This window comes from Salmo salar, chromosome 19 (assembly GCF_965601325.2).
Source record: "Salmo salar chromosome 19, fSalSal1, whole genome shotgun sequence".
NCBI classification, from domain to species: domain Eukaryota; kingdom Metazoa; phylum Chordata; class Actinopteri; order Salmoniformes; family Salmonidae; genus Salmo; species Salmo salar.
In genome coordinates this window covers 8,538,120-8,560,731 of record NC_138309.1, presented here as the reverse complement: position 1 = coordinate 8,560,731, position 22,612 = coordinate 8,538,120, and the positions used below count along the sequence as shown (strand labels likewise).

General features: G+C 43.0%; 1 protein-coding gene across 14 annotated transcripts in view; it reads right to left on the bottom strand.

Moving 5' to 3' along the window:
• Positions 1 to 20,256, bottom strand: part of LOC106578374 (TRAF2 and NCK-interacting protein kinase) — a 61,220-nt gene extending 40,964 nt beyond the window's left edge. For 3 of the 14 annotated variants that reach the window (XM_014157101.3, XM_045702027.2, XM_045702029.2), the window contains exons 1-14: positions 19,864 to 20,253; positions 10,078 to 10,143; positions 4,241 to 4,297; positions 3,968 to 4,093; positions 3,764 to 3,874; positions 3,565 to 3,655; positions 3,334 to 3,464; positions 3,148 to 3,202; positions 2,781 to 2,859; positions 2,537 to 2,712; positions 2,376 to 2,442; positions 2,062 to 2,260; positions 1,704 to 1,832; positions 995 to 1,081 (exon numbers count right to left, since the gene is read on the bottom strand). In XM_014157101.3, the coding sequence (XP_014012576.1) occupies positions 995 to 1,081; positions 1,704 to 1,832; positions 2,062 to 2,260; positions 2,376 to 2,442; positions 2,537 to 2,712; positions 2,781 to 2,859; positions 3,148 to 3,202; positions 3,334 to 3,464; positions 3,565 to 3,655; positions 3,764 to 3,874; positions 3,968 to 4,093; positions 4,241 to 4,297; positions 10,078 to 10,143; positions 19,864 to 19,920 (1,431 nt within the window). In that variant the 5' untranslated portion in view covers positions 19,921 to 20,253. Of the gene's footprint in view, positions 1 to 994; positions 1,082 to 1,703; positions 1,833 to 2,061; positions 2,261 to 2,375; positions 2,443 to 2,536; positions 2,713 to 2,780; positions 2,860 to 3,147; positions 3,203 to 3,333; positions 3,465 to 3,564; positions 3,656 to 3,763; positions 3,875 to 3,967; positions 4,094 to 4,240; positions 4,298 to 10,077; positions 10,144 to 19,863 lie in introns of all 14 variants that reach the window. The other 11 variants (XM_014157099.3, XM_045702024.2, XM_045702028.2 and 8 more) reach the window with 10 other exon arrangements.
• Positions 20,257 to 22,612: the final 2,356 nt, after the last annotated feature.

The window sequence follows — 22,612 nt, the reverse complement described above, 5'->3', positions numbered from 1 at the left end:
GGCTACACGGAGATGTGGAGTAGTAGAGAGCTATGGGGTTGTTGTGGAGGCTACACGGAGATGTGGAGTAGGAGTAGAGAGCTATGGGGTTGTTGTGGAGGCTACACGGAGATGTGGAGTAGGAGTAGAGAGCTATGGGGTTGTTGTGGAGGCTACACGGAGATGTGGAGTAGGAGTAGAGAGCTATGGGGTTGTTGTGGAGGCTACACGGAGATGTGGAGTAGGAGTAGAGAGCTATGGGGTTGTTGTGGAGGCTACACGGAGATGTGGAGTAGTAGAGAGCTATGGGGTTGTTGTGGAGGCTACACGGAGATGTGGAGTAGGAGTAGAGAGCTATGGGGTTGTTGTGGAGGCTACACGGAGATGTGGAGTAGGAGTAGAGAGCTATGGGGTTGTTGTGGAGGCTACACGGAGATGTGGAGTAGTAGAGAGCTATGGGGTTGTTGTGGAGGCTACACGGAGATGTGGAGTAGGAGTAGAGAGCTATGGGGTTGTTGTGGAGGCTACACGGAGATGTGGAGTAGTAGAGAGCTAGATAGCCATAGTGAAGAAGTGGCATGTCTAGAGGGAGGCCCACGGCCCTGTCATAAGTGGAAGAGCTGAGCTCTTCTTCATCACCGTCCATGATGAGCCTGTCCTGCACTGCTACTCCCTAGACGAACTTTCCTTACCCCATTCCCCATAATATTTTACTATAAATGCCGTTAATAAATGTTTTAGGTTCAAATGATTTGTCTTAGACAGTTTTTCAAACAAGCTTTGCAGTCTGTCCTCATCAGTATTTCAAGGCAGCAGCCTCCACTGGTGTTGAACCATCCTAATTATATTGGAAGAAATCCACCTCGCATTGATCAAGGTTCAAAATGTTATGGCCCCCCTAAACTGGGTCTGTGCCCCACCTTGGCCACCCCATTTAAAATGTTCTGGATACACCACTGAGTGAGCAGTGATAGGCTGAGGACTCAGGGATGAGAGATCAAGGGTGAGAGGTTACCATCAGTAGAGCCTGCTCCTGGAGTAGTTGTTGCTGTAGAATCTCCAGCTGTCTTTGCTCCTCCTCCAGCTGCCTACGGATATACTCCTAACCAATCACAGGCCAGACAGCCAGGATATCAGCCAATCAGAGCAGTAGGAGAGCAGCCATGTGAGTCATCAGAGCAGTCGGAGGAGGCAGAAATAGAGTGACGTAAAGAGAGGAGGAGAAAGGAGAGAAAAGAGGAGGGACAAAGAGAAAGAGTGAGAGGTTGTACACGGACAGATTAAGGAGATTTGTTGAAAGAGAGAAAGAACCAGAAGTAAAGATTAAAACCAACATAGAAGAGAGGAGATGTGATAAGAGAGGGAGAAAAGAGAGAGAGAGAGAGGGTGAGAGAGAGAGCAGTAAGAAAAGAGAACGGCATTACCAAAAAAAGAGACTTAGTATTTAGTATTGAATCGAGTGTGTAAGATTGAAAAACAAGATGTTTTAGAGAGTGAGAATTACATGGAGTGAAAGAGGAACATTAGTGAAGCAGAACCATCCAGATCCTTGACCCAGACCCTTATTACACCTGGCCTCATAACAACCTAAATGTCAGCCTCATGACTGGTCTATGTTAAGTATATATCTGGTCTGCAAAAGAGCTCTGGCAGAATGGGGTGAATCCTAGTTGATGTGTGAGAGAGAGAGAGTGTGGGTGTGTGCGCGCCTGAGTGTTTGTTACCTGTGTGTGTACCTGTTCTCTCTCCGCGTGCCTCCTCTCCTCATCTCTCCGTAGTTGTTCCATCTCTTCATAGCGTCTCCTCTGTTCTCTCTCCTGCTGCTTCCTCATCTCACGCTCCCTACGCTGTTGCTGTTGGAGAAAGAGAGAGATGGAGGGAGGGAGAGAGACAGAAAAAAAGGGAGAGAATGAATGGTATAGGGTCAGCGTCTTTTTATATAGGTTTTCAAAGCTGGCACCAGATATGTTATCAAGCTGAGCTGTGCTGGAAAATGCAACGTGAACAGAAAGGATCTGAGGCAGCAGAGTACAGTTCAGGTGCGCATCATAGATCATGCTGGTCTTCCCAACAGCGCTCTACCTCCTCCAGTCTCCTCCTCTGTTCTTTCTGCTCCTCTATGCGTTTCTGTCGCTCTGCCAACAGGAGGCGTTTGTGTTCCTCATTCTGCTGTTGCTCTAACTGCTGCCGCCTCAGAGCCTCAGAACGCTCCTTATTGGCCAGCTGCAGCCGCAGGAAGTCCCGCCTCAACGTCGACTCCCCAGGGATGTTGATGATGGAGCTGGACAAGGACCAATGAGAGAAGAGATAGGAGAGGGAAGGTTGATGAGCGTAAATCTCATTTGGAAGCAAAGACGCATGCACAAGCACAGAAAAAAAAAACACAGGCCCCCTACCTTGGCTCCCCCATGTCCCGTTCCTCCTCCTCTTCCTCACTGCCACTGTACTCATACTCTGTCTCATCTGTAACACACGGTTAGAAACACACACATTAAGCAGTTACAAACACACGTCAATGGCAGACAGTGGGATCTGAGCCCTCTGTTGTGTGTCTCACCCCTCTCTCCGCGTTTCTTCTTGGTTCTGTCGATGTGGTCCTTCAGTTGGATGCGGACCTGTCGTTCGTTGGGCAGCTCTCTGATGAAGGGGTGCTTCAACAGCTGTTCTGTGTTGGGTCTCTGACCATGACTCTTCACCAAGCAACTCTCAATGAATGACTGGAACTTCTTAGACCTGAACACACACAGTGACAACATAGTGAATGCTTGTGTGAGTGTGTGTGAATGTTTTTGGTAACTCACCACTTCTTGGACTTGAGTCTGGGGGCAGGGTTCCTGGGGATCAGGAAGAGAGCCCTCATTGGGTGCATGTCACACAGTGCTGCAGAGAGAAAAAGAAAGGGATAACACCAGAGCCTTAACACACACACACACACACACACACACACACACACACACACACACACACACACACACACACACACACACACACACACACACACACACACACACACACACACACACACACACACACACACACACACACTACCCATCTCAAGATACCCCCAATAACAAACCACAACACCTCCAACCAACGCACACAACGTCTGATAGTGTCTAATGTCACGGTGTTGTGCCAGCCTGTGTTGTGGTTGGCGCTGGTACTTACGCGGTGCTCCTTCTGCCATCTCTATAGCCGTAATACCCAGAGACCACAGATCACTCTGAGAGAGAGAGAGAGAGAGAGAGAGAGAGAGAGAGAGAGAGAGAGAGAGAGAGAGAGAGAAGTTAGGAGGGATGGAGGAGATGACAAGGGAAAACACACTAAACCCTGAAACAAAGTGTGCTAAGGTACCTTGAAGTCGTAGGTGGCCTCGGGGTTTTCGTCGCAGGCGATGACTTCAGGAGCCATCCAATAGGGCGTTCCTATAAACGTGTTCCTCCTCCCCACCGTACGGTCCAACTGAGCACTCACACCGAAGTCCACTGGAACACACACACACACACACACGTTTAAACAGTTTGCTGTCTGCATGCACGCCTGTCTGCACGCCTGTCTGCACGCCTGTCTGCACGCCTGTCTCACCCAATTTGACCTCTGCGTTCTCTGTCAGCAGGACATTCTGACCCTTGATGTCTCTGTGGATGACCTTGTGTTGGTGGAGATGGGTCAGACCCTAGCAATAGAGAGAGAGAGAGAGAGAGGCTGGTAATTAGAAGACATTATTTCATTAGGTCTCATTCCAAATGTGTTGATTGCATTAGTTCTAGATAGAGGGTGGTACCCTGAGGATCTCTCTGCAGATGTAGGCAGTCCACTCCTCCTTCAGAGAGTTCCCCTTGGTGTTCTTAATCAGATCTGTTACCGAGCCTGCCCCACAGAACTCCATCACCAACTACAGAGAGACAGAGAGACACAGAAAGAGACACGGAGAGATGAACACACACCAAACTGAACAGAACTCACAGTCATGCCAACACGTACGTACCCATAGCTGGTCGTCGATACCAGGTGGGTTCTTCTTGACGAAGGCACCGTAATAGGTAGCAATGTTCCGATGGTGGCTGTACTTCTTCAACATGTTGATCTCTGCTTTAATCTCCTCTTCCTCATCCTGGAACACACACACACACACACACACACACACACACACACACACACACACACACACACACACACACCTTATAGTGATAGAAACACAGTTGAGAACAATTTGGGATAGTTTTCTTTATATGTGTGTGTGTGCGCACACGTGACTTACGCCAGTGACGTCCATAACTTTGATGGCCGCAAGCTGGCCTGTTTTGACATGCCGACCCTGAAAAAAAGACAGAGCGAGAGAGCCTGAAATAAATCAGTTTTGCCAACATTACCATCCTGTAATCTGTGTGTTTTGGTCCCAGAGCCACAGCCTGTCACCCAGCTCTCAGCCTGACCAAGATGGCTGACCGCCAGCAGGTCAACCCAAACGACTGCCTCTGATGCGCATTGACAAGGCTCCATCTAGATCTGCTGTATATCAGCTGCCAGCAGAGGCAGCTACTTTACAGTAGGGAAGTTAAATAATACAAAAAACATCACGTAAGATAAGATGCGGATAGAGTGTTTGCCTTTATAGTGAGGAAGAATTCCCACACCACTGCCATAACACATAGAAACACTTCCTCAAGGTAGCCTAGCAACAGGCCTGGCACGTTGTTTAGTCACAGGGATTTTTACACTGTGGTCCAGACAGGCAGACATGTGAGCTGGGGTTACAACACACACAGACACCGTATCTGTTTCCTAGTATTGCATCAGACACACTGAATGTATTTGAAAGGCAGAGAAGCTGAACCAAACTGTTAAAATTCAGACTCTTCTGTTCTCGACAAGGTGTTGAAAGTGTTCCACAGAGATGCTGACCCATGTTGACTTCCACAGCTGTGTCAAGTTGGCTGGATGTCCTTTGGGTGGTGGACCAATCTTGATACACACGGGAAACTGTAGAGTGTGAAAAACCCAGCAACCGCTGCGCCTAGCACCTATTTCCATACCCCGTTCAAAGGCACAGTCTTTTGTCTTGCCCATTCACCCTCTGAATGGCACACATACACAATCCATGTCTGAATCTCAAGGCTTAAAAATCCTTCTTTAACCTGTCTCTTCCCCTTCATCTACACTGATTGTAGTGGATATTACAAGTGAAATGAATAAGGGATCACCTGGATTTACCTGGTCAGTCAATGTCAAGGAAAGAGCATGTGTTCCTAATGTTTTGTACACTCAGTGTATAACACAGATAAAATAATACTTGAATCAATAGACATCGAAATGGATAAAACAGAATTGAACTGGATAGAGCGGTAATGTGTGTGTGTGTGTGTAGGGGTGTGTATGTGTGTGTGTAGGTATATGTGTGTGTAGGGACATGTGTGTGTGGAGAGAAAAGGACAGAATGCTCCCTTTATAGGTGTCCTGAGGCATAAAAACACTCATTGGTTCAGACACGCCTCGCATTCCTGATCTGTTGGAGTACTTTTACTCTACTTATTAGACCCAACACACGAGAGAGAGAGAGAGAGACAGACAGACAGACAGACAGACAGACAGACAGACAGACAGACAGACAGACAGACAGACAGACAGACAGACAGACAGACAGACAGACAGACAGACAGACAGACAGACAGACAGACAGACAGACAGACAGACAGACAGACAGACAGACAGACAGACAGACGAGACATGGAGACATGGAGACATGGAGACATGGAGAGATAGAGGAAGAGAGAAGGACTGAAGGGGCTATGAGACCTATAAATTTGTCTTCCAGTGAAAAGATAGATAACATGGAAACAAATAGGCCTACAGCTTCACACTAACCTACCCATCTCTGTCTGACAAACAGTTTGCAAAAGACTCCCTGTACAGCCAACCCTGGCTGTAATCCCACAAGTTAGCTTACAACAAGTGCATCAGAGCGATTTGACGTGAAAAGTCACTGGCAGAGAAAGCAAGTGCTTTTGGGGCGGCAGGTAGCCTTGTGGTTAGAGCGTTGGGCCAGTAACTGAAACGTTGCAAGATCGAATCCCCGAGCTGACATGGTAAAAATCAGGTAAAAACCCCTGAACAAGGCAGTTAACCCACTGTTCCTAGGCCATCATTGTAAAAAAGAATTTGTTCTTCACTGACTTTCCTAGTTAAATAAAAAGGTATATATTTTTTTAAGTGCAACCGAGTGCATCGATACCTGGGCCCTGTCCAAAAATAACCCCTAGCACCAAACCCATTGTTTCTTGGGGATTGAAGAGGTAAGAAATACTAGCTACACTTTGTGTTTTCAGATCTACACAAGTGCTTGGGTTTAGGGGCCAGGAGTTGATTCTCAACTGGGCCCTGAAGTGAAAAACATGTTGGCAAATAAAACTCATCAGCTCCTCACTGTTAAGCTCTAACAGGTCAGTGGAAGGTGGCACCACAAAGTTTGTAAACCCACAGGTGCAACATCGCAATACTTCCGGGAACGCTTGCAAAGCAGACAAAACAGTGGTTTGGGGTTTGAGAAGTCAATGAGAGAAGTGAAAAATTATTTCTTAGTTACTCATTTTCTCGAGTTCCTCACTCCAAAGATACCGCTAATTTGTATGTACACTACCGGTCAAAAGTTTTACAACATCTACTCATTCAAGGGTGTTTCTTTATTTTTACTATTTTCTACATTGTTGAATAATAGTGAAGACATAAAAACTATGAAATAACACATGTAGTAACTAAAAAAGTGTTAAACAAATCAAAATATATTTTATATTTGAGATTCTTCAAAGTAGTCACCCTTTGCCTTGATGACAGCTTTGCACACTCTTGGCATTCTCTCTACCAGCTTCACCTGGAATGCTTTTCCAACAGTCCTGAAGGAGTTCCCACATATGCTTGAGCACTTGTTGGCTGCTTTTCCTTCACTCTGCGGTCCGACTCATCCCAAACCATGTCAATTGGGTTGAGGTCGGGGGATTGTGGAAGCCAAGTCATCTGATGCAGCACTCCATCTCTTTCCTTGGTAAAATAGCCCTTACACAGCCTGGAGGTGTGTTGGATGATGGGATAGCGTATCGCTGCAGAATTCTGTGGTAGCCATACTAATTAAGAGTGCCTTGAATTCTAAATAAATCACTGACAGTGTCACCAGAAAAGCACCCCCACACCATGACACCACCTCCTCCATGCTTACGGTGAGAAATACACATTCGGAGATCATCCGTTCACCCACACTGTGTCTCACAAAGACACAGTGGTTGGAACCAAAAATCTCAAATTTGGACTCCAGACCAAAGGACAAATTTCCACCGATCTAATGTCCATTGCTCGTGTTTCTTGGCCCAAGCAAGTCTCTTCTTCTTATTGGTGTCCTTTAGTAGTGTTTTCTGTGCAGCAATTCGACCATGAAGGCCTGATTCACGCAGTCTCCTCTGAACAGTTGATGTTGAGATGTGTCTGTTACTTGAACTCTGTGAAGCATTTATTTGGCTGCAATTTCTGAGGCTGTTAACTTTAATGAACTTATCCTCTGCAGTAGTGGTAACTCTGGGTCTTCCTTTCCTGTGGCGGTCCTCATGAGAGCCAGTTTCATCATAGCGCTTGATGGTTTTTGCAACTGCACTTGAAGAAACTTTCAAATCTCTTGAAATGCTCTGTATTGACTGACCTTCATGTCTTAAAGTAATGATGGACTGTCGTTTCTCTTTGCTTATTTGAGCTGTTCTTGCCATAATATGGACTTGGTCTTTTACCAAATAGGGCTATCATCTATATACCCCCTACCTTGTCACAACACAACTGATTGTCTCAAACGTATTAAGAAGGAAAGAAATTCCACAAATTAACTTTTAAGAAGGCACACCTGTTTATTGAAGTGCATTCCAGTTGACTACCTCATGAAGCTGGTTGAGAGAATGCCAAGAGTGTGCAAAGCTGTCATCAAGGCAAAGGGTGGCTATTTGAAGAATCTCAAATATAAAATATATTTTGATTTGTTTAACACTTTTTTGGTTAATACATGATTCCATATGTGTTATTTAATAGTTTTGATGTCTTCACTATTATTCTACAATGGAGAAAATAGCAAAAATAAAGAAAAACCCTTGAATGAGTAGGTGTTCTAAAACTTTTGACCAGTAGTGTATGCGTGTGTGTGTTTGCATAGTACGTGCATCATTCACGATATGAGGAATATAAGGAAAATGCAAGCAAACACACATACAGACACACACACAGCACGGCCATGGTCATGTTGGGGCTTGATCCGGGTACTGCAGGTAAGATCATGTTGTGTAACGACCAGCCTGTAATGAGCCTCTCATCTCACCCAGCAAGACTAAAGGCTGTCAAAACACACACACACGAAATGGCAGAACCCGCTTCTGCTGTTATCTCTAATATTATTCAACCGTGTGTGTGCAGGCTGTGTGTGTCAGCATAAGGCTGCAGGACAGACAGCTTAACATGTTGACGTGAGACGACCGTTAGACCAGATAACGTGTTTCTACTAGAGGTCAGCATGGCCGATTAATTAGGGCCAATGAATTAGGGCCGATTTCAAGTTTTCATAACAATCGTTAATCTGCATTTTGGGGTGCCGATTATGGCCGATTACATTGCACTCCACGAGGAGACCACCTGTTATGCGAGTGCAGCAAGGAGCCAAGGTAAGTTCCTAGCTAGCATTAAACTTACCTGCCTGTTAATTTATCATTGAATCACAGCCTACTTCGCCAAACAGGTGATGATTTAACAAGCGCATTTGCGAAAAAAGCACTGTTGTTGCACCAATGTACTTAACAATAAACATCAATGCCTTTCTTAAAATCAATACACAAGTATATATTTTTAAACCTGCATCTTTAGTGAAAAGAAAATCATGTTAGCAGGCAATATTAACTTGGGAAATTGTGTCACTTCTCTTGCGTACAGTGCAAGCAGAGTCAGGGTATATGCAGCAGTTTGGGCCGCCTGGCTCGTTGAGAACTGTTTCTTCCTAACAAAGACCGTAATTCATTTGCCAGAATTTTACATAATTATGGCATAACATTGAAGGTTGTGCAATGTAACAGCAATATTTAGACCTAGGGTTGCCGCCCGTTCAATAAAATACGGAACGGTTCTGTATTTCACTGAAAGAATAAACGTTTTGTTTTCGAAATGATAGTTTCTGGGTTTTTGACCAAATTAATGACCTAAGGCTCGCATTTCTGTGTGTTTATTATATTATAATTAAGTCTATGATTTGATATTTGATAGAGCAGTCTGACTGAGCGGTGGTAGGCAGCAGCAGGCTCGTAAGCATTCATTCAAACAGCACTTTCCTGCGTTTGCTAGCAGCTCTTAGCAATGCTTGAAGCACAGCGCTGTTTATGACTTCAAGCCTATCAACTCCCGAGATCTGGCTGGCAATACTATAGTGCCTATAAGAACATCCAATAGTCAAAGGTATATGAAATACAAATCGTATAGAGAGAAATAGTCCTATAATTCCTATAATAACTACAACCTAAAACATCTTACCTGGGAATATTGAAGACTCATGTTAAGGAACCACCAGTGTTCATATGTTCTCATGTTCTGAGCAAGGAACTTAAACGTTAGCTTTTTTACATGGCACATATTGCACTTTTACCTTCTTCTCCAACACTGCATTATTATTTAAACCAAATTGAACATGTTTCATTATTTACTTGAGACTAAATAGATTTTTATTGATGTATTATATTATGTTAAAATAAAGTGTTCATTCAGTATTGTTGTAATTATCATTATTACAAATATATATATATATATATATATATTTTTTAAATCGACCAATTAATCGGTAGCGACTTTTTTTGGGGTCCTCCAATAATCGGTATCGGCTTTGAAAAATCATAATCGGTCGACATCTAGTTTCTACGGATGAGCTTAGCTAGCCAACATTGCCATAACATCGCCTACAAGTGGGATCAGGGATTTCTATTGGAAAGCAGTTTGTGCCTATCTTCCTAGCTTCTGTCTTTGGTGACAGAGCCCAAGTGGGAGGCGTCCTCAGGCACGCTGTAGGTTGAGAGTGTGGTGAGGGTTGTGTCTTACCTTGTAGACCTGCCCGTAGGTTCCATTTCCCACCAACTCCACTAGCTCAAATATACCAGCAGGGTCCTGGAGAGAACAGAGAGTAGAGAGAGGGAGAGAGCAGAGAGTGGAGAGAGGGAAGAGAGGAGAGAGAGCAGAGAGTGGAGAGGAAAGAGAGAAGAGAAAAAGAGAGAGAAGTTAGTCAAGCATTGAAACTCTTTACCCAAGAATTCAGACCCTGTGGAATCCCCCCCCCGTACACAGTAAGAGCGCACACACACACACACAGTAGGACTTGAGATCTATAGCGCTACACTGTGACTACATAGACTCATAAAGAGTGTGTGTATGTGAAAGCGAGAGAGGTGAAGAGAGCAAGAGAGAGGGATTGAGAGAGAGACAGGGGTAGAGCAGGGAATAGTGGAGTTGAAAATCAGTCACATACTCCCAGATGGGATTTGCAAAAAAAAGTGACATTCCTTTTTATTCAAGGTCAAACAGAAGCACTTCTAAACCTAGAACACTGCTCTAGAGACAGGTTGACATCTACACACAACCTCTCTGTCTTTAAACTAGCACCACCACACACAGATGTCTCCTTACACGTGTGTGTGTGTGTGTGTGTGTGTGTGTGTGTGTGTGGTGTGTGTGTGTGTGTGGTGTGTGTGTGTGTGTGTGTGTGTGTGAATGAGAGAGAGAGAGAGAGAAAGGGGAAAGCATTGGAGTCATGGGTTGGCGTGAGTGTGTATGCATATACGTGTGTATGTGTGCGTTAATAGCAATGTCAATATGAATATTGTGCAAATGTTCTTGTTTCATACCACTCAAGTTATGAGGGTGTCTGGAAGCTGATTCATGTATTAGTCTCCTCATTTAATCCTTGCTCTCTAAATGGCCCTTGACATAAACAACTCTCAGGGAGTGAAGGCTCAGACACTTCCCATAGGCCCTAGTTACTAACCCCTCTAGATGAGAGCATTAGATATTAAACCATAAATATGAGATTATGGGTGCTATTTTCGGCTGGCGTTAAGGTGGCTCTAGTATCAAACGCACGTTAGTTTACATTTTATCATGTAAAAACTGCCGCACTGGCATTTTCTAGCCCTAACGCCAGGTTCGTCAATTTACCTGTCTTATATCAGCTCGCTTACGCTCAGATGGGAGGGGAGGAAATATTTGGAATGTGTCCTTAAAAACATGATCCAAAGTGCTAATGTTAGGCAGCGCTGATGGGGATATTTAAGACCAACCAAAATCTGGTTTTAGCGGTAACAGTTTGTTATGGCATGAATTTTGACAGAGGAAACGCAGCCTATCCCGCTGTGATGTACACTTCCCATATAACTATAGTAGCCTGATGTACGTGGTATTTTATTTTTTTGTATTTTATTTGATTATTTTGATTCAAAACCAAGCATAGCCTCCCCTCATCTCAATGAAGGCTTTTATTTGATTGATTTATTTTGTACCCCTGCTCCACTCTGAAGGCCCAATGAAGGCTTTTTTTTTGTCTGCCCAATGCAATCGCAAAGTATAGTCAAGACTGTTGATAAAGGATTTGGCTCCTGAGACCGCTTGGAAATAACTGTTCATCACCAAAGCTTTATTAAAATATAAAGTTTGAGAGGAGTAAAACAGTGAGCTGACATTCCCTTTTTTATCTATGGATTATAGGCAGCCCCACATTATTTTAGCCAGCAAGGTCCCGTTTCGGATATGCATAAATCCCCCCAAAACATGATGTAGGCTACGTGTCCATGCCCATCATGAAAGGAGAGATGAGAACCTTATTTATAAATGATCTATAACATGAAAAAAAATGGCTTGTTTTCTGTTTCATACATTCAAAACCCCCAAGTCCTCCCTTAGACCTACAATAAAGAAGGCTGGTTCAACAGCAATGACTGTCTTTTTCATCCTGCCGGTTTTATGATATCATTACATTTTAGATGTATTTATTGTGGTAAAATGTATTTTAAATAGAATACTTGTTTTTCGTTGAATTTTATTACAACCAAACATATTAGAATGATTCCCCTTTCTGGTATTATGGTGACAACGTCCGTGGCGCTCTCGCAATGCAACTTCTGGAGATGTTTGAATGTGATGTGATCTGTAATACGGTTCAGATTATGTTCATAAACATAGGCCTATTTGGAAGCAGTATAACGGTGTGTGGACATTCTCCCATGTTATTTATATTGGATCTTTGTCCAGCTACTGTGAAAGTTTGGATGTGCGTAAAACCCTCCATAGTCTGCGTTGTTTTGATATTATATGCCCACGGGGAGAAATTATGGTGCCTGTAAGTGTGACATAGCCTATTTTAAAAAAAGTTGTTTTGTTTAGAATTTAATTCTAATTATTTGTTCTCTTTTTAGGCCTTATTAACAATGAATTGAATCTTGCTTATTGACAATTTTTGGCATGTCCATGCTCAGCCATAATGTAATTTACATTAGGCCTAGCCCCTATATCAGTGCTAATGCTATTGAAGCCATGCAATTACATAGACTGAAAATGGGTTCAAGTTAACATATTTAGCAAAGATAGGTCTACATTTTGATACTTCATTTCTGTAAGCCATTTAACAAACTATAATGGACGAACCTTTGAATTGAAGTTGATTCCAAGGCAATACATAAAAGACTGTAAATACACAACTTAAAGCAACCACACTTGGCCATGGAGCACGTATTTTGGTCACATTCCTAATGTGTGATTCGAAATTGAGTTCAGAATCTAAAATGACACCTAGGTTTTTAACTTGGTGTTTTATCTTTATTGCCCACAAATTAAAATGTGTGGCCAGATTGTCTCTCTGTGCTTTCACTCCAACGATAAGTATCTCGGTCTTGGTTTGATTTAGCTGAAGTTGTGAGCCAGCTAAGTATTTAAATCACTAATACAGTCTAATCATTATCGTGGAGCTAAAAATCCTCTGGTGACACAGAAATGTAAAGTTGTGTATCACCTGCGTAGCAGTGATAATTAATGCTGTGTTTAGTTTAATTTTTTTACCCCCTTTTTTCTCCCCAATTTCGTGATATCCAATTGCAATCTAATTACAATCTTGCTTCATCGCTGCAACTCCTCCAGAACATGACCTGCCAAACCGCGCTTCTTAAAACTTCTTCAGGATCGGTGTTCTGTTAACGGGACAGTTGTAAATCATGCAGCGTGTTATGTCAAGATCGCAGATTTCAGAGAAACAAGAAATGTCGGTACATATAAGTGTCTTATATCGACTGAAAGCTTACATTCTTGTTAATATAACTGCACTGTCCAATTTACAGTAGCTATTAGTGGGGAAAAATTCCATGCTATTGTTTGAGGAGAGCTCCTAACAACAAAACACTTTTTTCACCACGATAGGTTTGATAAAATCACCTCTGAAGGTGAAATGTTTACTTACAGTTGAAGTCGGAAGTTTACATACACTTAGGTTGGAGTCATTAAAACTCGTTTTTCAACCACTCCACAAATTTCTTGTTAACGAACTATAGTTTTTGCAAGTCGGTTAGTACATCTACTTTGTGCATGACACAAGTAATTTTTCCAACAATTGTTTACAGACAGATTATTTCACTTATAATTCACTGTATCACAAATCCAGTGGGTCAGAAGTTTACATACACTAAGTTGACTGTGCCTTTAAACAGCTTGGAAAATTCCAGAAAATTATATCATGGCTATAGAAGCTGCTGATAGGCTAATTGACATCCTTTGAGTCAATTGGAGTTGTACCTGTGGATGTATTTCAAGGCCTACCTTCAAAACTCAGTGCCTCTGCTTGACATCATGGGAAAATCAAAATAAATCAGCTAAAAATTGTAGACCTCCACAAGTCTGGTTCATCCATGGGAGCAATTTCCAAACGCGTGAAGGTACCACGTTCATCTGTACAAACAATAGTACGCAAGTATAAACAACATGGGACCACGCAGCCGTCATACCGCTCAGGAAGGAGACGCGTTCTGTCTCCTAGAGATGAATGAACTTTGGTGTGAAAAGTGAAAATCAATCCCAGAACAACAGCAAAGGACCCTGTGAAGACGCTGGAGGAAACAGGTACAAAAGTATCTACATCCACAGTAAAACGAGTCCTATATCTACATAACCTGAAAGGCCACTCAGCAAGGAAGAAGCCACTGCTCCAAAACCGCCATAAAAAAAGCCAGACTACGGTTTGCAACTGCACTTGGGGACAAAGATCATACTTTTTTGAGAAATGTCCTCTGGTCTGATGAAACAAAAATAAAACTGTTTGGCCATAATGACTATCGTTATATTTGGAGGAAAAAGGGGGAGGCTTGCAAGCTGAAGAACATCATCCCAACTGTGAAGCACGGGGGTGGCAGCATCATGTTGTGGGGGTGCTTTGCTGCAGGAGGGACTGATGCACTTCACAAAATAGATGGCATCATGAGGGAGTAGAATTATGTGGATATATTGAAGCAACATCTCAAGACATCAGTCAGGAAGTTAGAGCTTGGTCGCAAATGGGTCTTCCAACTGGACAATGACCCCAAGCATACTTCCAAAGTTGTGGCAAAATGGCTTAAGGACAACAAAGTCAAGGTATTGGAGTGGCCATCACAAAGCCCTGACCTCAATCCTATAGAAAATTTGTGGGCAGAACTGAAAAAGTGTGTGCGAGCAAGGAGGCCTACAAACCTGACTCAGTTACACCAGCTCTGTCAGGAGGAATGGGCCAACATTCACCCAACTTATTGTGGGAAGCTTGTGGAAGGCTACCTGAAACGTTTGACCCCAAGTTAAACAATTTAAAGGCAATGCTACCAAATACTCATTGAGTGTATGTAAACTTCTGACCCACTGGGAATGTGATGAAAGAAATAAAATATGAAATAAATAATTCTCTCTACTATTATTCTGACATTTTACATTCTTAAAATAAAGTGGTGATCCTAACTGACCTAAGACAGGGAATTTTTACTCAGATTAAATGTCAGGAATTGTGAAAAACTGAGTTTAAATGTATTTGGTTAAGGTGTATGTAAATTTCCGACTTCAACTGTACATTCTGAATTCTTGCTCTGATTTATCATCCAAAGGGTCCCAGAGAAAACATGAAGTGTCGTTTTGTTAGATAAAATCATTTTTCATATCCTAAAAAGGTCCATATAGCATGCACGATCGAGTTTGTATTTCCACTCGTTCAATTTGCTAAGAAAGGAATCTGTGAAAATCTCACCCTAAACGTTGTTTTAACGAGTCAAATCATGTTCGTATGTATTCCTCAGAGATCCTAGAAGGTATCAAGACTTCACTATATCATTAGGGGTGTTGTTTATCCTATAGGACATCATATTTGGTCAGAGAGCAACACCTTCATGGCACGCCGATGACGCGGGCGGTTATCACATGAACGACTGTTTCTTTGTCAAATACGCACCAATCGGGGTCAAACAAAGCTAGCTAGATAGCCAATGAGCTGGGCTTTACAGGAGTATCCTGAAACCATGTATATATCGTAAAATGTAGCTATAAACCTTGTACGACAGCATGCCTTTTCATTTTGGTAAAAAAAATAAGGATATTCAGAGTAGAGGTCGACCAATTAATATGCATGGCCGATTAATTAGGGCGATTTCAATTTTTTATAACAATAGGTCATCTGCATTTTTGGACGACGATTATGGCCGATTACATTGCATTCCACGAGGAAACTGTGTGGCAGGCTGACCACCTGTTACGCGCGAGTGCAGCAAGGAGCCAGGGTAAGTTGCTAGCTAGCATTAAACTTATCTTATAAAAACAATCAATCTTCACATAATCACTAGTTAACTACACATGGTTGACGATATTACTAGGTTAACTAGCTTGTCCTGCGTTGCATATAATCAATGCGGTGCCTGTTAATTTATCATCAAATCACAGCCTACTTCGCCAAACGGGTGATGATTTAAGCATATTTGCGAAAAAAGCACAATCATTGCACGACTGTACCTAACCATAAACATCAATGCCTTTCTTAAAATCAATACACAGAAGTATATATTTTTAAACCCGCATATTTAGTTAAAATAAATTAATGTTAGCAGGCAATATTATCTAGGGAAATTGTGTCACTTCTCTTGCGTTCATTGCATGCAGAGTCAGGGTATATGTATGCAACAGTTTGGGCCTCCTGCCTCGTTGCGAACTAATTTGCCAGAATTTTACATAATTATGACATAACATTGAAGGTTGTGCAATGTAACAGCAATATTTAGACCTAGGGTTGCCGCCCGTTCAATAAAATACGGAACGGTTCTGTATTTCACTGAAAGAATAAACGTTTTGTTTTCGAAATGATAGTTTCCGGATTTGACCATATTAATGACCAAAGGCTCGTATTTCTTTCTTTATTATATCATAATTAAGTCTATGATTTGATATTTGATAGAGCATCCTGACTGAGCGGTGGTAGGTGGCAGCATGCTCGTAAGCATTCATTCAAACTTTACTGCGTTTGCCAGCAGCTCTTAGCAATGCTTGACACAGCTCTGTTTTTATTTCAAACCTATCAATTCCTGAGATTAGGCTGGCAATACTAAAGTGCTTATCAGAACATCCAATAGTCAAAGGTATATGAAATACAAATGGTATAGAGAGAAATAGTTGACATGTCATAATTCCTATAATAACTACAACCTAAAACTTCTTAACTGGGAATATTGAACCACCAGCTTTCATATGTTCTCATGTTCTGAGCAAGGAATTTAAAGGAACTTAAACGCTTTTTTACATGGCACATATTGCACTTTTACTTTCTTCTCCAAAACTGTGTTTTTGCATTATTTAAACCAAATTGAGCATGTTTCATTATTTATTTGAGAATAAATAGATTTTATTGATGTATTATATTAAGTTCAAATAAGTGTTCATTTTTCATTCAGTATTGTTGTAATTGTCATTATTACATATATATATATATATATATATGTAATAATGATAATAATATATATATACAAAAAATCGTATGATTAATCGGTATCGGCTTTTTTTGGTCCTCCAATAATCGGTATCGTTGTTGAAAAATCATAATCGGTCGACCTCTAATTCAGATTTATGAAGTTATGAAAACTGGCTGTTTTGCAAATGTTGAACTTATAATATGGCTACTAATACTTGGAAAGCTAAATCAAAGTCCAAGTATACAGATTTGACGATACTCTTGCAGAAAAATGTAATATGATTGTCTCCTTCAGGATTTGCCCAAATGTACCTGAGGACTTAACACTAAAAATATTGTAGTTCACTCATACTTCAAATGATCCATCTGAAACGTTGCACATACACTGCTGCCATCTTGTGGACACTATCGGAATAACAACCAGAGTGCTGGATAGCATTTCAAAGATGGTGGTTGAAAAAGACTGGTTTGTTTTTTTCTTTGTATTTTCTTCTACCAGATCTATTGTGTTATATTCTTCCACATTCAATTCACATTTCCACAAACTTTAAAGTGTTTCCTTGCTTCAGGGCCTGAACTACAGGCAGTTAGATTTGGGTATGTCATTTAGGCAAATATTGGGGGAAAAAGGGTCTATCCCTAAGAAGTTTTAACACCCGCCCGCTTAACCCGGAAGCCAGCTGCATTAACGTGTTGAAGGAAACACTGTTCAACTGACGACCAAAGTCAGCCTGCAGGCACCCAGCCCGCCAAAAGGACTCGCTAGAGCGCGATGAGCCAAGTAAAGCCCCACCGGCCAAACCCTCCCCTAACCCGGACGAGGCTGGGCCAATTGTGTACCGCCCTATGGGACTCCCGGTCAGTTGTGAACCAGCCTGGTATCAAACCCGGGTCTGTAGTGACCGCTGCGCCACTCAGGAGGCCAATGCTGTGCTTTCTGATAACGCTACTCAGGGGTAATATATATAAACTGAACTGGTTGGATGGAGATTGGCCGGAAATTGCTAAAATCTGAAGAATCTAGATTACTTTTCTTCAGAACGGGTTCACCATAGCCGCTTTTAGTGCAGAGGGGAAAGTGCCTGTGAAAAGGGATTAATTAACAATCAATCAAATGTATTTATAAATCCCTTTTTACATCAGCCGATGTCACAAAGTGATATACAGAAATCCAGCCTAAAACCCCAAACAGCAAGCAATGCAGATGTAGAAGCACAGTGGCTAGGAAAAACTCCCTAGAAAGGCTGGAATCTGGGAAGAAACCTAGAGAGGAACCAGGCTCTGAGGGGTGGCCAGTCCTCTTCTGGCTGTGTCGGGTGGAGATTATAACAGCACATGGCCAAGATGTTCAAACGTTCATAGACGACCAGCAGGGTCAGATAATAATAATAGCGGGCACTTCTTCAGATATGCAATTAACAACAATTTTGAAGGAGGTGGTGGGGATAGGATTGAGAAGGCAGGTAGAAGGCTTAAGTTGTGATATCACTTTCCTGAGCATGTCTGTGTCAACCAGGGAAAATAACTCCATAGTGCATTTGCGTGGTTGTCTTGGGCTTCTCATCAGGTCTTGCTTGGCATCCCTGGTCTAGGGGAAGTGAGACCAACCAGGGCAAACAGGAAGAGTAAATGCCCATCTATCATGGGTAGTGTGCACAACACTGAAATCCTCCCCAGCTTTCTGCCTCTCTGTGACCTCATTTACAGTCACGCCGCAGACTCTGGACAAGAGCTCAGAGAAAGAGGCCAGGTGTGTGTGTGTGTGTGTGTGTGTGTGTGTGTGTGTGTGTGTGTGTGTGTGTGTGTGTGTGTGTGTGTGTGTGTGTGTAATAACTGTCATACATCTATCAGAGGTAGATGGAGGAGATAGAGAGATAACTAGTGAGGGAGACAGGCTGGGAGAAAGAGAGAGCTCTGAAAATTGTTTGGCTACATTTCTCAAGAGAGAGGATGAATGAGTCAGTGTGCTGATGGATGTGCCAGATTTCCACAGTCCAAAGATTCCGCAAATGTGTATGTATTTGCATAGTATGTGCATCATTCACAGCCATTGCCATATTAGGGAAAATGCAAGCAAGCAAACACACATACAGACACACACAGCACTGCCATGGTCATGTTGGGGCTTGATCCGGGTACTGCAGGTAAGATCATGTTGTGTAACGACCAGCCTGTAATGAGCCTCTCATCTCACCCAGCAAGACTAAAGGCTGTCAACAGACACTAGTGTTATGAGGCCGCTGTCACCGACTCCCCACAATGTCACGAAATGGCGGAAACTGCTTCTGCTGATATCTCTAATATTATTCAACCGTGTGTGTGTGTAGGCTGTGTGTGTGTGTGTCAGGGGCAGCGTGAGGCTGTACGACTGACAGTTGAACATCTGCCCCAAATCCAGAGGGGGCTATACTACAGTACACACACACACACACAGGCCCAGGGCTCCATTACATCACGTTCCAATTGTTGAGGAAAAAAGCTTTCCGAGGTTCTAAAGCGCGTGGGAGGGAGCTGCCATTACCGAGGAGAGACGAGGATCAAATCATCAACTCCTTTTCTTTACCCCTGTACCCCCCCTCCCCTTGTTATGTCGCATCGCTGTTATGTCGCATCGCTGTAGTAGGCTATAGCAGACGTCGGTTGATCCAAATGAATTATATCTGATCAGCGGTTGTTGTCGCGTGCATGGCCGTTAAAGATGGCTCGAGGACGCCAACACCACATACACACACACACACACACACACACACACAGTCAGTAAGGTAAAGTGAGGCTGTCGTTAACGGGGGATGGGGCAAGAGCTCGAGACACCGTGTCTTATTCATACAGTCTCCATTTTATCACGAACACTCACTCAATCAACACACACACTCTCTCTTTACCCGTAGCGCTGACAGGTCTATCTCATCCAGGCTCCGGGCAGGGGAGTCGCTCGCCATGATTCTCTCTCAAAATGGAAGCTTCCTCTCCGATCATTTACCGAGAAGAGAAACCCTCTCTCCCCTCCAGCCGTTATAATCCCCCGTTAGATCCCTGTTAGGCGTCCATTAATACTATTCCACAATGGGTAATATAATCCGTTTTTCCGTTTGATCCCGGTGGGAATACGGCTCGAGACCCCGAGGTGATCCAGGTACTACATGCTTTATACCGGCCCCCTGCACGGGCGAATGATGAAAACTCACACACTCCACGAGCAAGCACATTCGCATACACACTGAGAGAGCCAAGCAAAGCGCCCCGAAACAGTGTAGTCTCGCGCTCCCCGGGAGTGGCCTAGCAGCCCGAGCGGCGGGCGGTTCTCCTGGAAACAGGGACGCCCACAATGTCACACACGCGCACGCACACTTGGTGTGGTTAAGTGTTAGTGTATCTTCAGGCTAAAGTGCCATAAAACGAAGAATGTCTTTATGTTCTGTAAGTACTTAATGACCTGCTGCATCTCTTCCACGGTAGCCTTGGGCATCATCATCACTGTGTATCATCATCACCATCACACCCACCATCTTCATCAAGATCATCCTAAATAGTAGTAACAGCATCACAACCTTCACCATCATCATCAATCAACTGTGTCTTGTTTGCTGAAGTCTGTATTCTCAATTCCTGACTGTAAAACGAATTCTAGTCCTAAATAACCACAATGATGCTTGGCCAAAAACACTTTGTTCATTGCTGTGCAGGAATGAAGCAGCATTAACTGTGAGCAGGTCTTTCTTTATGCAAAATGACTTTCCTATGAAAGATGATAAACTGAATAGAATATCCTGCTACATGAACTAGATAGATGTTCACTGGCATCCTCTGGTGGAGAGAAGAACAGCAAGAGAGGAAAGTGGGACAAGAGAGAATGGAGAGAGAGAGGGAGAGGGAGCGAGAGAGGAAGGGAGAGAGGGAGCGAGAGGGAGAGGAAAGTGGGACAAGAGAGAATGGAGCGAGAGAGGGAGCGAGAGAGAGAGGGAGCGAGAGAGAGAGAGGAAAGTGGGACAAGAGAGAATGGAGAGAGAGAGGGAGCGAGAGGGAGAGAGGCAGAGAAAGAGAGGCAGAGAGAGAGAGGAGAGCGAGAGAGAGAGAGGAGAGAGAGAAAGAGGCAGCGAGAGAGAGAAGAGGCCACAAATAGAGCTGAGAGTAAAAGGGTGAAATAGAGAGTGAGGTTGAGTGGATGAGTGAGACATGTTGGGAATTAGATGCAAAGCAGAGATAAGATGTTAAAGAGAGAGGTTGAACAAGATCCTCCTAAGAGGAACAGTCAGTACACTGTCAGTTTTCAGTCACACTCACACACACACACAGAGGGATATTTCCAGCATTCCAGAGGAGTGACTGTATCAGGTGTGTCTGTATCTGGCAGGAACTGCAAATATGGGCATAGCTGGGTCATGTTGAATTCTTGTTGGAGTGAGGGCTTAGCAGGAAATCCATATGGGCATATTATTTAGGGGGAGGGAGGGAGGGGTATATAGGAAATTTAAAGGGAGTTTCAGGTACACAGTATCAATGTCTACAGCTATAGAGTAAATTGTTACTGTCACGTAATTCGTCGTGTTGCAGGGAAGACCAAAATGCAGCGGGTATATGGATACTCATTCTTTTAATTCACAAAAAGAGTAAGGCATCCACAGAAAAAACAAAACAATAAATGATACTCGCAACTAACAACAGTGTGGCAGGCTCAACAAGCAATGCTCACAAACAATCTCCCACAAAAGACAAACACAAACACACCCTACTATATGGGACTCTCAATCAAAGGCAAATAGACAACACCTGCCTTCAATTGAGAGTCCCAACCACAATTAACCAAACTACAATGACAATTAACCCTTATACTGGCCAGGACTGTGACAGTTACAGTTTGCTCTGGAGTCCATTATCATGTTCTTTTATTTATTTATTTAGGTTCTGTATACCTGTGTAATAAATAAAAGGTATAAACAATAAATAATTAGTAGAGCAAGAAACAGATGAAGGACAGGAGGAGAACAAGAGGGAAGAATAGCGAAAGAGACAGGGTATGGGATTTGAAGCCATGCTTGGCTAGCAATCGCCCCACACAGCAGATCAGAAGTCCATTTGATCACCTCCCATGATTAGAAATGACAGTAAAACCTGACCCTAGATTTGTGGTTGTTAAGGGTATATGTGTCTGTGTGACATCCTTTATACAGTATATTCATTTCTAGTCAGAGTTATGTAATCTGGAGCATTAATTCAGAAACCAATGCTTAATCTGTCAAACTGGGCCAGCTAGCCCAGAGGGGGAGAGGGACCGTGAAAGAGATGAGAGCTGATTGTCTATTAGTACCTGTGAAGAATAACGCCAACTAATCTAAAATAGAGCGGCTCTCCAGTTGGGCTGGTCTGTGACTCACCGACAACCTTCCCAGTCAGAGGAACAAGGCAACCTCACAGAGAATTTACACACAAGAAGGAACTTTATTTCCAGAGGGCATATGAGAAGGACGTGGTTCGCATGTTGACGTTTATTGTCATGAATCTTGCGCTGGAGGCAGAACTGGGCGATTTCTGCTAGCTGGGCCAGCTGCAAAGTCAAAATGTAAGGTTAATGTTAGCAGTGTGGTTAAGATTAGGGTTAAGGTTAGGTTTAAAATCAGATTTTATGACTGGCTG